Raw genomic sequence first — 19,666 nt, forward strand, 5'->3', positions numbered from 1 at the left:
AGTAAAAGGCACATGACAACCCACTTGGAGTTTGCCAAAAGGCACCTAAAGACGCTCAGAGCATGAGAAGCAAAAATCTCTGGTCTGATGAAACCAAGATTGAACTCTTTGTCCTGATTGCCAAGTGTCACATCTGGAGGAAACCTGGCACCATCCCTACTGTGAAGCATGGTGGTGGCAGCATAATGCTGTAGGGATCTTTTTCAGAGGCTAGGACTGGGAGACTAGTCAGGATTGAAGGAAAGATGAACGGAACAAAGTACAGAGATCCTTGATGAAAACCTGCTCCAGAGCACTGAGGACCTCAGACTGGGTCGAAGGTTCACCTTCCAACAGGACAACGAACCTAAGCACACAGCCAAGACAACGCAGGAGTGGCTTTGGGACAAGTCTCTGAATGTCCTTGAGTGGCCCAGCCACAGCCCGGACTTGAACCCGATCGAACATCTCTGGACAGACCTGAAAGTAACTGTGCATCGACGCTCCCCAGCCAACCTGACAGAGCTTGAGGATCTGCAGCGATGAATGAGAGAAACTCCCCAAATACAGGTGTGTCAAGCTTGTAGCATCATACCCAAGAAGATTTAAGGCTGAAATCGCTGACTACGGTGCCTCAAAAGTACTGAGTAAAGGGTCTGAATACTTATGTGAATGTGATATTTCCATTTTTTATTTGCAATAAATTTGCGCCAATTTCTAAACTTTTTGCGCAAATTTCTAAAAACCTAATTTTCGAATAAGGCTGTAACATAACAAAATGTGGGAAAAGTGAAGGGGTATGAATACTTGACGAATACACTGTTACCTGTTATCTGAAATGGGTGCGAAAAGATGAAGTTTGTAATGTGGCTTGAGAACTTTCACGAGGTGCTGAAACCTACTATTCTTCTCAACCACCGAGAATGGGCTCATATCCGCGGCCATTAACATACCTATCACTCTTGTAATTTATTTTGCCCAGTCAGAATCGGCTGCGAATGGCTACTTGAATGCAGAGGGGAGACAAAGTTGTTCTTTTGCGTTTCCGTCTTGCTCCGGTTGTCGGAATACTGAGGTTATGTCGACGTAAACGTTTGAGATGTTGGCAGCTGCATAAGCTATTGTTGATCAGTGGCGACATACTTTTAGTGTTTTATCCACAACTCTCTGTCCATTGCTGTTGTAATCTATTGGGAAACCAACATTTTCCCAAACTGTAGATTTTAAACGTTGATGGAGAATCCTCCTGGTTTATCGACCCTACCACTCGCCATCGTACAGAACTAGTTCCCGGCTCCGCCTCAAAAAAAGACTTTGAAATACGGCATATTAAGATTCAAATTTGATTACAATGTGCGGATAGGCTCTATGTTCCAACAGAATAGCCTGAAACAGATTTACTCCAGGCATACAACACAGCGTAGACATAGCATATAGACCTAGTGGTTTTATGTTTCTATTTTTTTATATATTCCTTCGGGTTCACAGTGCGGACCGAACCGAAGTCCCCAATACCGAACGGTTCAGTATGAATACAGGTACCTTCTACTGTATGCTGTAAGTTCCTTGGCAGGTCAAGGGTTTCCCCACCAGGGATGGTGAAGATGTTGATTCCTGTGCTGTAAAGTATGTATCATGTTCTCACCCTGTCTCCTCCAGAGCCATCTATTTTGCTGCATACTCCAGTGCCAAAGAGAGAATGAATGGAGTGTTTCAGCCAGACTCTACACAGGTCCACATGGTGTCTGCTGGCTTGGCAGGTAACCACACCAACCTCAACCTCACTCACTTTCTAACACTATATATACCATGTGGTCTTTTTTTACAGTTTTATTTATAGATTTTTCACGGGTAGGTATCCTTTTCAATCATCCATTTTTCTGTGAGTATTCAGTCAACTGTAGCTAGTAATTTTGGATGATAAGCTAACCTGGAGAGTCATGTGATGTGACCACTTTATTTATTTTATTTTTTATTTTATTTCACCTTTATTTAACCAGGTAGGCAAATTGAGAACACGTTCTCATTTACAATTGCGACCTGGCCAAGATAAAGCAAAGCAGTTCGACACATACAACAACACATAGTTACACATGGAGTAAAACAAACATACAGTCAATAATACAGTGAAAAATAAGTCTATATACAATATGAGCAAGTGAGGTGAGATAAGGGAGGTGAAGGCAAACAAAATATATATATAAATAAATAAAAATATAAAAAGGCCATGGTGGCGAAGTAAATACAATATAGCAAGTAAAAAAAGTTAAAAAAAAGTAGAGATAGTAGAGAGAAAAAAGTAGAGATAGAAATAATGGGGTGCAAAGGAGCAAAATAAATAAATAAATACAGTAGGTAAAGAGGTTGTTGTTTGGGCTAAATTATAGATGGGCTATGTACAGGTGCAGTAATCTATGAGCTGCTCTGACAGCTGGTGCTTAAAGCTAGTGAGGGAGAAAAGTGTTTCCAGTTTCAGAGATTTTTGTAGTTCGTTCCAGTCATTGGCAGCAGAGAACTGGAAGGAGAGGCGGCCAAAGGAAGAATTGGTTTTGGGGGTGACCAGAGAGATATACCTGCTGGAGCGCGTGCTACAGGTAGGTGCTGCTATGGTGACCAGCGAGCTGAGATAAGGGGGGACTTTACCTAGCAGGGTCTTGTAGATGACCTGGAGCCAGTGGGTTTGACGACGAGTATGAAGCGAGGGCCAGCCAACGAGAGTGTACAGGTCGCAGTGGTGGGTAGTATATGGGGCTTTGGTGACAAAACGGATGGCACTGTGATAGACTGCATCCAATTTATTGAGTAGGGTTTTGGAGGCTATTTTGTAAATGACATCACCGAAGTCGAGGATTGGTAGGATGGTCAGTTTTACAAGGGTATGTTTGGCAGCATGAGTGAAGGATGCTTTGTTGCGGAATAGGAAGCCAATTCTAGATTTAACTTTGGATTGGAGATGTTTGATGTGAGTCTGGAAGGAGAGTTTACAGTCTAACCAGACACCTAGGTATTTGTAGTTGTCCACATATTCTAAGTCAGAGCCGTCCAGAGTAGTGATGTTGGACAGGCGGGCAGGTGCAAGAAGAGCATGCATTTAGTTTTACTTGTATTTAAGAGCAAATGGAGGCCACGGAAGGAGAGTTGTATGGCATTGAAGCTCGCCTGGAGGGTTGTTAACACAGTGTCAAAAGAAGGGCCAGAAGTATACAGAATAGTGTCGTCTGCGTAGAGATGGATCAGAGAATCACCAGCAGCAAGAGCGACATCATTGATGTATACAGAGAAGAGAGTCGGTCCAAGAATTGAACCCTGTGGCACCCCCATAGAGACTGCCAGAGGCCCGGACAACAGACCCTCCGATTTGACACACTGAACTCGATCAGAGAAGTAGTTGGTGAACCAGGCGAGGCAATCATTAGAGAAACCAAGGCTGTCGAGTCTGCCGATGAGGATGTGGTGATTGACAGAGTCAAAAGCCTTGGCCAGGTCAATGAATACTTCTGCACAGTATTGTTTCCTATCGATGGCGGTTAAGATATCGTTTATGACCTTGAGCGTGGCTGAGGTGCACCCATGGCCAGCTCTGAAACCAGATTGCATAGTGGAGAAGGTATGGTGGGATTCGAAATGGTCGGTAATCTGTTTGTTGACTTGGCTTTCGAAGACCTTAGAAAGGCAGGGTAGGATAGATATAGGTCTGTAGCTGTTAGGGTCAAGAGTGTCCCCCCCTTTGAAGAGGGGGATAACCGCAGCTGCTTTCCAATCTTTGGGAATCTCAGACGACACGAAAGAGAGGTTGAAAAGGCTAGTAAATGGGGTGGCAACAATTTCAGCAGATAGTTTTAGAAAGAAAGGGTCCAGATTATCTAGCCCGGCTGATTTGTAAGGGTCCAGATTTTGCAGCTCTTTCAGAACATCAGCTGACTGTATTTGGGAGAAAGAGAAATGGGGAAGGCTTGGGCGAGTAGCAGAGGGGAGGGCAGTGCTGTTGACCGGGGTAGGGGCAGCCAGGTGGAAAGCATGGCCAGCTGTAGAAAAATGCTTATTAAAATTCTCAATTATAGTGGATTTGTCGGTGGTGACAGTGTTTCCTATCTTCAGTGCAGTTGGAAGCTGGGAGGAGGTGTTCTTATTCTCCATGGACTTTACAGTGTCCCAGAACTTTTTTGAATTTGTGTTGCAGGAAGCAAATTTCTGCTTGAAAAAGCTATCCTTGGCTTTTCTAACTGCCTGTGTATATTGGTTTCTAGCTTCCCTGAAAAGTTGCATATCACGGGGGCTGTTCGATGCTAATGCAGAACGCCATAGGATGTTTTTCTGTTGGTTAAGGGCAGTCAGGTCAGGAGAGAACCAAGGGCTATATCTGTTCCTGGTTCTAAATTTCTTGAATGGGGCATGCTTATTCAAGATGGTGAGGAAGGCATTTAAAAAAAATGTCCAGGCATCCTCTACTGACGGGATGAGATCAATATCCTTCCAGGATACATCGGCCAGGTCGATCAGAAAGGCCTGCTCGCTGAAGTGTTTCAGGGAGCGTTTGATAGTGATGAGTGGAGGTCGTTTGACCGCTGACCCATTACGGATGCAGGCAATGAGGCAGTGATCGCTGAGATCTTGGTTGAAAACAGCAGAGGTGTATTTGGAGGGCAAGTTGGTTAGGATGATATCTATGAGGGTGCCCGTGTTTACGGAATTGGGGTGGTACCTGGTAGGTTCATTGATAATTTATGTGAGATTGAGGGCATCAAGCTTAGATTGTAGGATGGCTGGGGTGTTAAGCATGTTCCAATTTAGGTCGCCTAGCAGCACGAGCTCTGAAGATAGATGGGGGGCAATCAGTTCACATATGGTGTCCAGAGCACAGCTGGGGGCAGAGGGTGGTCTATAGCAGGCGGCAACGGTGAGAGACTTGTTTTTAGAGAGGTGGATTTTTAAAAGTAGAAGTTCAAATTGTTTGGGAACAGACCTGGATAGTAAAACAGAACTCTGCAGGCAATCTTTGCAGTAGATTGCAACACCGCCCCCTTTGGCCGTTCTATCTTGTCTGAAAATCTTGTAGTTGGGGATGAAAATGTCAGAATTTTTGGTGGTCTTTCTAAGCCAGGATTCAGACACGGTTAAAACATCCGGGTTGGCAGAGTGAGCTAAAGCAGTGAACAAAACAAACTTAGGGAGGAGGCTTCTAATGTTAACATGCATGAAACCAAGGCTATTACGGTTACAGAAGTCATCAAAAGAGAGCGCCTGGGGAATAGAAGTGGAGCTAGGTACTGCAGGGCCTGGATTCACCTCTACATCACCAGAGGAACAGAGGAGGAGTATGATAAGGGTACGGCTAAAAGCTATGAGAATTGGTCGTCTAGAGCATCTAGAACAGAGAGTAAAAGGACGTTTCTGGGGGCGATAAAATAGCTTCAAGGAATAATGTACAGACAAAGGTATGGTAGGATGTGAATACAGTGGAGGTAAACCTAGGTATTGAGTGATGATGAGAGAGATATTGTCTCTAGAAACATCATTGAAACCAGGTGATGTCATCGCATATGTGGGTGGTGGAAATGAAAGGTTGGATATGGTATAGTGAGCAGGGCTAGTGGCCCTACAGTGAAATAAGCCAATAAACACTAACCAGAACAGCAGTGGACAAGGCATATTTACATTAAGGAGAGGCATGCTTAATCGAGTGATCAATAAGGGTCCAGTGAGTAGAGGTTGGTTGGGGTCACGGCGATCCAGACAGCTGGCCGGGTAGATGGCTATCGGTAGCAAGATAGCATAGGATGGAGGTCTATTTTTAGACACCTCGTGCGTTTCCGTCGGTAGATTAGTGGGGTTCCGTGTCTTGTAGAGGGGATCAATCCAATTGGCAAAATAGATATAGTGACCCAAGAAAAAAAGTAAAAAAAATTGTCCGAAATACTTATTAAGATAGCAGCCGATAAGACAGCTAACGATTAGCGGGCCCCAGGTGAGCGTTCAGGTAACGTCGCGACGGAGGTGCCAGTTGGATAACTCCCTCGGGCAGATAACGGCGGCAGTCAATCGTGAAGGCCCGGTGGGGCTCCGTATCTGCAGCAAAAAAAAAACCCGGGTCCCGATAGGTGACTGTAGCCCAGGAATGGCTGATGGAACTCCTCAGCTGGCTAGCTCCGGAATAATTTAAGTTTGCTCCGGGATCGACGTAAGCCAATAGTCACACGGTTTGCAGCTAGCTAGCTGCGAAATCAAGGTGCAAATGTCCAGAGCCTGCGGCTGAAATCCGGGGAAACTGAGAGAAAAAAAGGCCCGGTATGCTCCGGTCCGAGTCGCGTTGCACAAAAGTGCCGGTAGATTATCGAGCTAAAGGAATAGCTGATGACCACAAAAACATGGGCAGCTGAAACACCAACGCTAGCCAGCAAGCCGGCTAACTTCTAGGCAGCTTCAAATTAGCTTTCGGCTAGCTTTCGGCTAACTTCTGGTTAGCTTTCTGGCTAACTTCTGATTAGCCCCTGGTTAGCTTCACTGTGGATTTTCAGATTTGAGGTAAATAATACTTTTTTGTTGTAATTGGTGAGGCGGGTTGCAGGAAAGCTTTTGTAGTTGAGTTCTTGGATAATAAAAAAAATATAAAAGATATGCGAAGAAGGTGTAAATATATATATACAGGACAAGACAGTACGAGGACAAAAATGACGTCTGAACTGCTAAGCCATCTTGGAATCAAAATCACTTCTAATGTGCTGGACCTGACCGGGTTAGTGGTGGTAAGTCCAGTCAAACCCAGACTGACTAGTTCTGTAGAGGTCCCCTACCTTCCTATTATAGGGTTAGGTTTTTCTATATTCTAGTCTCGTGCTACAGTATATCTGCCCAGCAGCTCTCAGCCTGTTGATTCCTGTGACAGCTCCTTATATTACCTAATCCTCTAGCCCAGTGGCTAAACTAGTTTCTGTTGGTTCCTGTGACAGCTCCTTATATTACCGAATCCTCTAGCCCAGTGGCTAAACTAGTTTCTGTTGGTTCCTGTGACAGCTCCTTATATTACCTAATCCTCTAGCCCAGTGGCTAAACTAGTTTCTCACACGAGGCGTCCCTCTGTCTTTCCATGGGCATTTTGTTAGGACATTGTTGATTTTTCAAAGGCAAGGGAGTAGAATAAAGTCTTTATTGTTGACGTTCCGTCTACAAAGCCTTTTTCAAGACAAGTCTCAGGTCTCATATAATGCAAGAGCTCAAACCTAGACACTTCCCTACGCCTCCTGTACACACACTGAATCATCTGTTTCCCCTGGCCATTATGCACCTCTGCGTCAAAGTGACAACCCCATGTTAAACCTGACATATCAGGCTGATGCAGGCAGAGCAACTGCCTGGCATTCTGATGTAAGCAGTACTAGAGATGGTCTCTGTAAAACATTTCTTTGGAAGATCTACTGAACAGCCTTCCTAGACGCAAGCTGGTTTCATACATGTTGGTGACATGAGATGTCCTGATGAAGGTCCACTGACTGGAAGCTCAGATGTCCTGATGAAGGTCCACTGACTGGAAGCTCAGATGTCCTGATGAAGGTCCACTGACTGGAAGCTCAGATGTCCTGATGAAGGTCCACTGACTGGAAGCTCAGCCACAATTTAAAGACATTTGCATCTGACTGAAAGTATGCAGAGACTTTTTTTCCTTTTTCTCCAGTTTTGCCTTTTGCCTCCAGCAAAAAATGTGTGGTAGATTCTGCCTATTATCATAAAATTATATTGTAAAATTCCAACTTGTACAGTATTACACACACACACACACTGGCCTTTTCTAGATGAGGAAATACATTCTATCTCTAGATGATTATTTCTGTCCAGTGTCAGTGATCCTAGGAGCAATATGTCATATAGCCTAGACTCCTGGCTTCTACCCTTTTAGAATGTAGGTCAGTCAAGCAAGCTGGGCTGTTAAAGAGCGCTGCGTGTTTCTGTAATGGAGGACCGGAGAGGAACGTGAGACTGTGTTTTTGACAGGTTTACGTTAACACCCTGTCCCTCTGAGCAAGGTCGGCTCTGCTTTATTTAGTCTGCCCAAATACTCCCTCTAGTAGCTATTCCATGAGGTGCAGCTACCTGTAGAACCAGTATTAGCCACATAACAGGCTTCTTTCTCTCTCTGATACAGGAGCTCAGGGAGGGGAATAGACTGGCTCTGGTATGAGACTGGTGTGTTGATAGGCAGAGAAAAGAAGCCTGTTTGCCATTGGTAGAGAGAGATGTGATACAGAGAATTGTGTAGCCAAGTGGCATCTGCAGAGCTAGGAATAACCCTGAGATCAGTGTCAACATGACTGCCAGGCTAAACCAGTCTAACACTGAAATTATGGGAGTGTAACCTTTACACACACTAACATGCTGTCACAACTCAGATATCCTAGGCCTTGTCATACTGTGGTATGTTCATGAGCTCGTCTCTCTTAAAAACGTGTTGACAAGGTTAACAGTTTTAATTTCTGATGGTTTTAAATTCCCTTTAGGGCTGATGCTTCAGAGAAGATTTGGACAGTGTTTTGTTCTACAGCTTGGTAGACAGACACTCCTGGTGGTGTTAGTCTGTAAAGTTAAGTGTGTCTGAATCATCAGAGCTCTTGTCCTTCCTCTCAGGGTTCACAGCCATCACAGCTACCAACCCTATCTGGCTCATCAAGACTCGCATGCAGTTGGACTCCAGGTAAACACACAGGTCTGAGTCAGTAGTGGCTAGAGGGGGATTTAGGATGTGGTGTTGGTGTGCAACGTCTCTGTCGTTTGTACCATTAGTAAATCCTTTCCCGACTGCCTTTCATAGGAACCGCGGGGAGAAGCCCATGAATGCGTTTGAGTGTTTGCGGCGGGTATACCAGACAGAAGGCCTGCGAGGGTTCTACCGGGGAATGTCAGCGTCCTACGCTGGAATCTCAGAGACTGTGATCCACTTTGTCATCTATGAGAGCATCAAGCGGCGCATCCTGGAGGCCAAGGCCACGCAGCACATGGACGAGGAGGAGTCGTCGTCCAAGGATGCCTCAGACTTTGTGGGGATGATGCTCGCCGCCGCCACCTCCAAGACCTGTGCCACGTTCATCGCTTACCCCCACGGTGAGGGCACTGCATCCTGGGAGCAGGAGGGTGGGAGTGGTCTGAGTGGAGGATAGTGGGTTTATAGTCAGTCATGTGTTTGTAGTCCTTAGACCAGTTAGAACTTGTAGTTAGTATTGATCCAGTACTGGGAAAGTATTTATTTTAAATGTACCAGGAAATGAGCGTGCTCCTCTCCTTTTCCCATCGTTACAGAAGTGATCCGGACCCGGCTACGGGAGGAAGGCACCAAGTACCGTTCCTTCTTCCAGACTCTGACCACGGTGCCCAAGGAAGAGGGCTACCAGGCGCTGTACCGCGGCCTCACCACCCACCTGGTGCGCCAGATCCCTAACACTGCCATCATGATGTGTACCTACGAACTAGTGGTCTACATGCTAAATGGGTAACCTTTGTCCCTTGACCTACGACCTCAGATTAAACCCTAGAGGTGGGTCTACTCCCCACGTTGGACCAATGGCACAAAGAGCCCCCCAAGAAACAGGACAGGGACCAGGTACTGTCATCTCTCACACCTCCAGTCCCTCCATCCTGTCTAAAACGAGAACACCCTGTTTTGGGATGGGGAGTTGGGTTGTTTTCAGGGGTGCACGACACAGGAAGAGGGGTTGGTAGACAGGAAATCACCATGTTTGTTTTGGGAATATGGTTTAAAGGTGTTTAAAAAGAAGCGGTGTCATTGAAAATGAGTTCTTAGGAGCCTTTTCTCCTTTTCTTGCCCTCTCTTATCGTCTCTCCTAAATAAGCTTCTTTACACGAGCATAGGTTACTGGAGCAGGTACAGTGGGGAGAACACTCAAGCTATTTTAGTCTAACAATACTAATCATTTCTCTGGTTTGTGTGTCAAGGGGGCAATTGGTAGTAGAGGCTTGTTGAGTGCTGGGAGGTCTTAAGAATAGGGTTGAAGGTTTGAGCGAGGTGGATAGGGGACGTGCCTTGCCTGACGACTTCAACTGCCCTGTATAGATGCACAATAGTGATGTGAGGTTGAGGAAGAGGAGCAAAGGTCAGACCAGCCCTGGTTTCTGGATCTCATTAGACCACAGTTGGACCGCAGGCATTCAGAACCACACACAGTTCTCGTCGGGTCCACTTTGTACTGAGGACCAAGCCCTCCACCCCAGTTGGTCAACAAGCTCACAGGTCGTCCCTACAGGGGCTAGTCCACTGCCAGGCCTAACCTAACCTCTGTGACTGGCTGGCCCTGACTAACACTATAAGGATTGATACTCTGACTCATACTGGAAGCTTAAACACATGCAGCAGTCTTTACAGTGTTCTCTTTGTGTGGGTGTTCTGTAAAGTGGGTGACAGTAAGAAACTTTTGACCCACTCCCTCATACCACCCAGACTGACCAGAATCATCTGCCATTTCAAACTACTTGAATGTTAATCAACACAAGGAATAACACATGAAAGACTGGGTCTCACATCAGATGGCAACCTTGTGTGAATATTCTGAGAGAAAAAATGGTAAGAGAATGCATAAAAAGTTTACAAACTTAACAAGACAATTATATGAAATCGTATAAATGTCTTCATAAGATGTAACGTTGCATTTTTCTGCCCAGTCATGGGAGTGTAAACTGTATGTTTTGGGGGGATTGGAGGGTGAACCTCTGAACCCCAATGTTTCCCCTTTGACACACAGTATGTGATTCTTTCTGCAGACCTGCTCTGACCTCCAGTTGCATCTCTTCTTTCTCTGCCTCAGAATCCAAGCAAGTGTTACAGATGAGACAATCCTCTGTCCGGTGTTCACTTTGGGAATAGATGGGATTCTCTTGAGTGTACGTGTGTGAAATGCTACACGAGAAGGAGATCCTGTGTTGTCTCTCCCCATACTTTATGCAGTATGTTTTTTTTAAAGAAAACAAGTTGACTGCATTTGATAATTTTTTTAATGTTTTATTCTGACTTTTTTGATGCCTTTCTGTCTACTTTCGACTCCCTTTATTTAGCTGTTTTTCCTGTTATTTTCTGATTGTCATTTTGAAACTGTGAGAACTCAATGTTCATCATCTCCTTGTCTACCTGTTTACATTGTCTTGTGTAACCATAGAGACAACCTTACCTACTGACCTTTCCCCACGAACATGATATGAGCACGAAGAGCCTTCCCAGCACATGTAAGCATCACTGCAGCCATTCAGTCAAATATCCACAGGTCACACTAATGCTAGAAATAACAATTGGGTTCATAACATGCTTACTGTTCCTTAAGAGAGTGCACAACAACATTTTTAAGTTGCTCATAATTCACCATGCAGGAGTTTTTAGAAACATTCTATTCTTATTTATAATTAAATTGACTTTAAAATGACAATACATTTACCATAAATTTCTATTGGGCACAAAATAATCTGAAACACAACCAAATCAAACAGCAAACGCATTTGTAGTCACATTCTTGACGTAATCATTGCGTGCTATGAATATGGGACCAAATACTGAACTTTTTACTATTTTAATACACCTAATTGCATTTGTCCCAATACTTTTGGTCCCCTAAAATGGGGAGACTGTGCCAAAACAACAAATTTGTCACTGTCCCAGTACTTGGAGCTCCCTGTGTAATTAATATATATATATATTTTTTTTTTGTTTTGTTTTTATTGATCCATGGGGGCCGCCAGTTGCCCATCCCTGACCAACCTGTGCATGTTTCTACTCTGGGTCTGTGTGTGCTTCTAACCAGAGACATTTGGTTCTTTCACATGGGTCTGTTCTCATCTTGCCCTTGAATGTATGAATTGTGTGTTCGAGAGCGTGTTTCCGTTCCATGTGATTCTTGTCGTGCAGGTGTGTGTGTGTGTCAGAATGCTCTCAGTCCATTAATGACTAAATGGTGTGTTCCATTTGTTTCCTCTAATTTGTGTTTTGTATTTGCTCATGAGGTCTTTGACGAGCCTCCTAGATGCGTGGCTGACTTTATGCATTCTTCTCACATCCCTGGTTTGTAAAACAAAAATCTATAAATGGGAAAGGGTGCTCGGGGCATTTTGGCATGTGTGGTTTGATTGTATCCAGAAAATGTCTAACACTTTAATGGCAAGGAAAGAAACAGCTCACTAAACTGTTCATTTCTATAACCAGCAGATGGCAGTATTGACTTCAGGTGCCTGCAGCAAACTCTACCAAGTCGCTTATAACAAACACACCCAAGTTAACATTTGTATTAGTCGTATGTACGGGATACATGGTATACACCATCCAACTAAATGCTTACGTGCAGGTTCCTTCTCTACAATGCAAACATAAAGTAAATGGCTCAGAATACATTTTTTAGCATCAGTATAATACAGGAAGGCAATTTATAGTCCGATATGTGTTTTGGAGGGCAGGTGTTTAAATAGTGCAGTATTTAGCGATCATAAGTGTGAGTCAGTGCAGGTGGTCAGTCCAGGTGAAGTGGTGCTAAAAGAATGACTGGCATGGGTCTAGATGGAGGATGTTGACGTCAGCCAGACAACTGAACAGAAAAACAACCCTCCCACACATGACATGTCCTTTCAGAGGAATTACCTTCACACAATACCCTCTACCACATGGTGGATGTGAAACGGTAGTGAGGTGCTCTTGTCAAATTTTCTCTCTTTCAATAAAGTACTTTCTTTCCATTCTTCATACAGTTGTCATTGATGTTGCAGCTACAATGTACTGTAATGTTGTTGAAAAGGGCACTGGTCCTTCCCTCAGTCCATACCCACATAGTACTTCAGTAAGCCAGTAGACTTTACTTTGTGTGATTTTTCTTTTCCCCCTGAGTTGACAATAGCCCCCAGGTCCATTCACAGGCCAGTGTGTCTTATGTGACCACAGCTCTGGGAAGACGAGATGCCATCCAGCCATGTGCTGCTAACCTTTATTTGGATGCCTCTACTAGTGTTAGTGGTTCTGCCAGTTGTATTCCATGCCTGCACTGACCACATTCACAGCCCCCTTCACTAGCTGCAATGGCTATTTAAAATGTTGTGAGTAAAGGGCTATTTTCTGTATAACTGTCAGTGGAGGCTGGCATCAAACACATGGAAACCATGTGTTTGATACTTATTCCAGTCATTACCATGAGCCAGTCCTCCCAAATTAAGGTGCCACCAACCTCCTGTGGTGTGTCCCGTCTACGGGGAGTCTACCTGTTGTTTAAAGATCATTAAAATAGGCCAGAGAAAAGTTTAGTTTTGAGAAGTCAAGCACTCATTCATTTGATCTGCATTGGAGAGGAGCCAAACGAAGACTGGAGACAGAACCTTTACACCACGCTCTGCAGAAGAAAAGAACTCTGAACGAGTATACATTTCTATCTTCCCTCCATGCAAGACAACCGCTACAGTTCTCCCCCCACCTCCGCCCTACATGTCACTCACTACAGGATGAGAGGGAGGTAAAGGAGGGAGAAGAGTGAGAGGAGGAATGTTGATGGGACATCATGGAGTGTGAATGCAGTAGAATAGACAGGTGAGGAGAGATTACACCTTTCATTATGAAAGTGATGGAAAGACCAGGCATAAGAGGAAAAGGAGAGGAGAGTGCAGACAGTAATAATATGGATGATGGAAAGCTGCTTGGAGAGGGTGAGTAGTGGGGTGAAATAAATGGGTTGAGTAGGGAGAGAGCCAATAGCCACCGTTGTAAGATTATACCAGTCAACTGGATAGATCAGAGCTCAATTGTAGTAGTGCAGCTGCCACAACACACTCAAGAAACGGGGTGTATCAAGGATAAGCCCCTTTTAAACAGGTCAAACAACTTCCCGAGCTTCAGCTTTTATCCTGATATGATCCTACCTTTCCGCGAGAGAGTAAATTCATTACGGAGTCCATTTCCAATACCTGGTCTTAGCCTCACGAATTGTGGTGTCCGTCATCATGCCCCAAAACGCTTTCTCATCCTTTCCATCAAATCCTCGCGTCCCAACCTGCATTTCAGCACGAAAGCCTTCGCCTGAGATCCATGTGGTATAACACCAGGTAACTATGGCCCTGCAAGACCATCCTTACCAAGCCTTCCTAGAGGGAGTAGGATGATTGTAGCCATTTAGGGACATTTTATCTTCCCTACAACCCCACTCACCACTTGCGTTAAATCATCTCATCATGGCCACTTTGCTGTTGCTTGGCGCTCTCTCACTAAAAGAAGTGGGAGAGCACACACTCGTCCTGGTGTGATTTTTCTACAGTATGATCAGAGACAGATTTATGCTGTAAACCATGAAGGGGTTTTTTGAACAGTAAAGCTGCTTTGTCTGAACTGTGATCGCAACAGGCTCTGTTCAGCCTGCCTGCCCCATGGGACATCAAGTTCACAAAACATTACTGAGACTAAATATCAAATACAGGCAGCCAACTACAGCATCAGATTTTAAATCACAGTTAGAGAAATTCAATACTATATTTTTGGTTCAAAGGCTTAGTGTGTGAAGGTGCTGGGCAGCATTGCGACTTCGCTTCATTTGGATGACAGTAGGTCCAATTGGGGAAAAAACACCAGTATGTTGGGTTCAGTTTTTTTTAATCCACATTTAAAAAGATGCTCATTGCAGCACATTCCTCGATCAGTCTCTCTCAGCGAGACTTCCTGTCTCAACCGGGTCACTTCCTGTTCAGCAAGTAGATCTTAATAAAATAGAAAACAAAAACAAATCAGAAATAAACAAAAGCCTCATTCATAAAAAGAGAACTGTTTAAAAGAGGAATATCACCATCGGGATAAGAACAGGAGTGGAACAAAACAAAGCAGCAAATACATTGTTTTAAAACAGTCTCCTGTAACAGAGGTGTCGTGTGCTTTCTCTGCGCAGGCACATAAACAGTAATAGCGGATTGGCCCTCTGATCAACTTCAATCAGCTTTAACACACCCTGACTGACAACATCCCAGGGAATGTCCACAACGGCACCCTATCCCGACAGTGCACTCCTGATCAGGCTGATCAAACGTAGTGCACCATGTAGGGAATAGGGTGCCATTTTGGACACAGACCCAGTCACTCACCCAGACAGAGACCTAATGGAAGCCTGGATCCAATGAAACCCACTGATAAATAAAGAGAGACTGCCAGTTGAGAGGGAGGTGTAGTGCATCAGGGCTGCAGTGTCCCCAAACTCAGAGGGGTCAGAGTGGGTCTGACTGATGCCCCGGGGTGCCTGTTGCGGAGCAATGCCAACACGCACCAATCCACACATGCATAAAACCTCACCACTCACACTGAAAACAGCCCCTCTGAGTATGAGTGAGTGTTTGCATATGCATGCATTCAAGGATGTTTGCCTGCCTATGTGTTTTCCATCTTCTAACTCCCTGTGGCTAGGGGCTGGTGAGTCTCAGTGGAGCCTGCTACAGGGTCTAAATATAAATATCTAGATGTTCTGAGAGCCTTCCAGAGAATCTGTATAGATGTACAGTAACTATGTATGATGTCTATATGCATCATCACCAAACACCCTCTTCCTCCAGGCACATATTCTAGAAGCACTATAGACCCATATACCCAATGAGAAGCCAGCATCATAGCTCAACACTTCTGCTACAGTCCAGTCTCAAGCCCATCCCCCTCCTTTCATTAATCCTCCCTCTGTCCATCATAGCAGTGAGCAAATTTAAAAAAACAAATTAAAAACAGACAAATCCTAAAAAGAAACTCAGAACTCCTTCATAGGCTTCCTCCAGACCATCATCATTATCCTCAGTAGATGTCCAATGGTTCAGGGTTACATGTTTGTGGGTTGACTGTAGTGAAATGTAGCTGCCGTCAAGCAGTCAGTCAATCATTGTCCTGGTGAGTCTGTGAGGTCACTGGTACTGGAGGTAGTTCTTGAGGGTCTCTGGCAGAGGGAGGGTGTCTATCTGGTTGAGTCGGTCCCGCCCCAGAGCCAGCCTGGCCACTCGCCTGCACAGGTCCATCAGGGGGAGGGGCTCCGCTGTGACAGGAGAGAAGAGAGGACATTAAAAAAAACAGGTTAAAAAAAAGGAATGTTTACATACATTTACAGATGTAATAAATGCTATTTCAGAAGGAATGGCAATGAGTGCATATAATATTGGTGTAGACTAAGCAATATGATATCATTCTCAGAAGGGCTTTTAAGTGCATTTGTTTGTGTCAGAGATCTTCCCATACAGAGAAACTTTGATAATGAGAGTGCCCTTCACGGACTTCAGCTTGACCGGTCCACCTGCCGTGACCATCTGTTTGTGCTGGACTTACAGAGCAGACACTCTCCTGAGCACTGTGTGAAGGTGATGCTCAGGAACTCACCACACACAGTCTCCCTCACTAAAGTACACACAATCTGCTGAGTCACTGACCACATGGCTTGGAATAGACAGAGTGGGTGGTGTCAAGGAGGACCCTAGGGAATCCTCTAAATGGACTGGTGCCCTTGTAGCTACGTGACCACTAGACAACACGCAGCAAAATATACACTGCTTCAAAAAAATAAAGGGAACACTTAAACACAATGTAACTCCAAGTCAATCACACTTCTGTGAAATCAAACTGTCCACTTAAGAAGCAACACTGATTGACAATAAATTTCACATGCTGTTGTGCAAATGAAATAGACAAAAGGTGGAAATTATAGGCAATTAGCAAGACACCCCCAATAAAGGAGTGGTTCTGCAGGTGGTGACCACAGACCACTTCTCAGTTCCTATGCTTCCTGGCTGATGTTTTGGTCACTTTTGAATGCTGGCGGTGCTTTCACTCTAGTGGTAGCATGAGACGGAGTCTACAACCCACACAAGTGGCTCAGGTAGTGCAGCTCATCCAGGATGGCACATCAATGCGAGCTGTGGCAAAAAGGTTTGCTGTGTCTGTCAGCGTAGTGTCCAGAGCTTGGAGGCGCTACCAGGAGACAGGCCAGTACATCAGGAGACGTGGAGGAGGCCGTAGGAGGGAACAACCCAGCAGCAGGACCGCTACCTCCGCCTTTGTGCAAGGAGGTGCACTGCCAGCGCCCTGCAAAATGACCTCCAGCAGGCCACAAATGTGCATGTGTCTGCTCAAACAGTCAGAAACAGACTCCATGAGGGTGGTATGAGGGCCCGACGTCCACAGGTGGGGGTTGTGCTTACAGCCCAACACCGTGCAGGACGTTTGGCATTTGCCAGAGAACACCAAGATTGGCAAATTCGCCACTGGCGCCCTGTGCTCTTCACAGATGAAAGCAGGTTCACACGCACATGTGACAGACGTGACAGAGTGTGGAGAACGTTCTGCTGCCTGCAACATCCTCCAGCATGACCGGTTTGGCGGCGGGTCAGTCATGGTGTGGGGTGGCATTTCTTTGGGGGGCCGCACAGCCCTCCATGTGCTCGCCAGAGGTAGCCTGACTGCCATTAGGTACTGAGATGAGATCCTCAGACCCCTTGTGAGACCATATGCTGGTGCGGTTGGCCATGGGTTCTTTCTAATGCAAGACAATGCTAGACCTCATGTGGCTGGAGTGTGTCAGCAGTTCCTGCAAGAGGAAGGCATTGATGCTATGGACTGGCCCGCCCATTCCCCAGACCTGAATCCAATTGAGCACATCTGGGAAAACATGTCTCGCTCCATCCACCAACGCCACGTTGCACCACAGACTGTCCAGGAGTTGGCGGATGCTTTAGTCCAGGTCTGGGAGGAGATCCCTCAGGAGACCATCCGCCACCTCATCAGGAGCATGCCCAGGCGTTGTAGGGAGGTCATACAGGCACGTGGAGGCCACACACACTACTGAGCCTCATTTTGACTTGTTTTAAGGACATTACATCAAAGTTGGATCAGCCTGTAGTGTGGTTTTCCACTTTAATTTTGAGTGTGACTCCAAATCCAGACCTCCATGGGTTGATACATTTGATTTCCATTGATAATTTTTGTGTGATTTTGTAGTCAGCACATTCAACTATGTAAAGAAAAAAGTATTTAATAAGAATGTTTCATTCATTCAGATCTAGGATGTGTTATTTTAGTGTTCCCTTTATTTTTTTGAGCAGTGTATTAGAAACACACTAACATTGGACTCTCCTGTATTATACAGATGTTTCCATAGGAAGGATGTGATACAAAAGCAGGCTTGCTGGCAGGCTGGCTTTTGACATTATCTCACCATATAAAGAATATTCTTAAAACTAACAAAGATCCAAAAGAAACGTGCAAAGTGATGATTGAGTCAACTTCCAAGAAACGACCGTAAAACATAGGCCTTAGACACACGCAGACAAATACACTTCCAGATGTCGACTTACAGGATCCGGCCTGCCTATCTGACTCACTAACGGGCTAAACTGGTCACAGCCTACACCTCACTTGCTGCGCAGACAGAGGGATTGTGGGAGATGGATGGATGTAATCTCCTGTCTGCATGTTTCTTCTGCTTGTCTGACTCCATGGTTATATGGGCGTAAGACAATTGGGCACCACCTGGAGGATGTAAAATCTACAATTCCTGTTAGAGAGCCTGGATATAGTAGGTGGCCTCTGAACTCAGTAGTGAAAGGTAGTTACCACCTGGGCTTACTAAAGCAAGACGGTCATCTCACTGTAGCCGTGTGTCAGGAACTCACAAACAAGGCAAGCCTATTAAAATAGAGAGCCATTGTTGAGTCAATTGAGAGGAATAGTAACATAGCATGTTATTCAGTGGAGCTATGGGAATTGCATAGGAGGGATGATTATAATTATGATGCTGCTTCCTGGAAACTGTCCAATCGCCCAGCTGGTGTGCCCTCTCCCTGCGTTGCCACCAGCGACAAGTGGTCCCATCAAACAGCGGGAATCTGAGCAGGAGCATGCTAATGTCTGCGTCAACAGTCTGGCTGAGCTATCAGACTACACACTGCTCCAGTGAATGTAGGTGTGTGGGTGTGTTTGCAGGTTGAGGACTTGTGTGTGAGCATGGAGAAACCTGTATGGTGCGCATCTCTTGGGTGTTATGCTTAGCTTGAAATAGTCTTCACAAAGAAAGAGACAGAAAAGGGAGAGGTAGGGGAGAATAACAGCTACATGTTGGTCAGTAGTCTATGCAGCAGCATGTCTGCCTTGGCTTGCTGAACTGCATGCCATGTGGGTTCATAAAAACCCAAATTACACTTCAAAACATAGGATGAAAGCAAACAGGACAGGGTGATATTAAGTATTAATGGAAGCAAATTAGCTGGAAGTGGTTCAGTTAAATGGACTAGAAATTAATAGCAAGCGAGCCACTTTCTTCTCTCATCTCTCCATCCCCGTCCTCCTATCCCGTTTATGTCCATCCATCTATCTGTCCCCTGACTCAGTCCCCCTCTCCCCCACTGCTCTGTTAATAATGGTGAGATACAGGCTTGTGTCAGTAAAGCAGATATGATGCTGTCTGGGTATGTCTGATTCAGGCGTAGTCCAGGGCTATCGTTATGCGACAATCAGGAGCATGCTCTAGGCCTGTATGTAGACATGCACTCAGGTGGAAACACAGAGGTCGGGCACTGATGTTGGATGATTAGGCCTGGCTTTCAGTCGGCGTTCCAATTCATAGCAAATGTGTTCGATGGGGTTGAGGTCAGGGCTCTCTGCAGGCCAGTCAAGATCTTCCACACAGATCTCAACAAACCATTTATATATGAACCTCGCTTTGTG

At 45.2% G+C, this 19,666-nt stretch overlaps 2 protein-coding genes across 4 annotated transcripts in view; one reads left to right on the forward strand and one right to left on the reverse strand.

Annotated features, from left to right (window-relative positions):
- Window positions 1-12,695, forward strand: part of LOC129822343 (solute carrier family 25 member 36-A-like) — a 44,534-nt gene extending 31,839 nt beyond the window's left edge. For both annotated transcript variants that reach the window (XM_055880562.1, XM_055880563.1), the window contains 4 exons: window positions 1,639-1,739; window positions 8,596-8,662; window positions 8,780-9,069; window positions 9,265-12,695. In XM_055880562.1, coding sequence (XP_055736537.1) covers window positions 1,639-1,739; window positions 8,596-8,662; window positions 8,780-9,069; window positions 9,265-9,458 — 652 coding nt within the window. In that variant the 3' untranslated portion in view covers window positions 9,459-12,695. The remainder of the gene's footprint in view (window positions 1-1,638; window positions 1,740-8,595; window positions 8,663-8,779; window positions 9,070-9,264) is intronic.
- A 1,869-nt stretch (window positions 12,696-14,564) lies between these two features.
- LOC129822344 (SPRY domain-containing SOCS box protein 4-like) overlaps window positions 14,565-19,666 on the reverse strand; it is a 55,266-nt gene continuing 50,164 nt past the window's right edge. For both annotated transcript variants that reach the window (XM_055880564.1, XM_055880565.1), the window contains one exon: window positions 14,565-15,989. In XM_055880564.1, coding sequence (XP_055736539.1) covers window positions 15,862-15,989 — 128 coding nt within the window. In that variant the 3' untranslated portion in view covers window positions 14,565-15,861. The remainder of the gene's footprint in view (window positions 15,990-19,666) is intronic.

This window comes from Salvelinus fontinalis, chromosome 24 (assembly GCF_029448725.1).
Source record: "Salvelinus fontinalis isolate EN_2023a chromosome 24, ASM2944872v1, whole genome shotgun sequence".
Lineage (NCBI taxonomy): Eukaryota > Metazoa > Chordata > Actinopteri > Salmoniformes > Salmonidae > Salvelinus > Salvelinus fontinalis.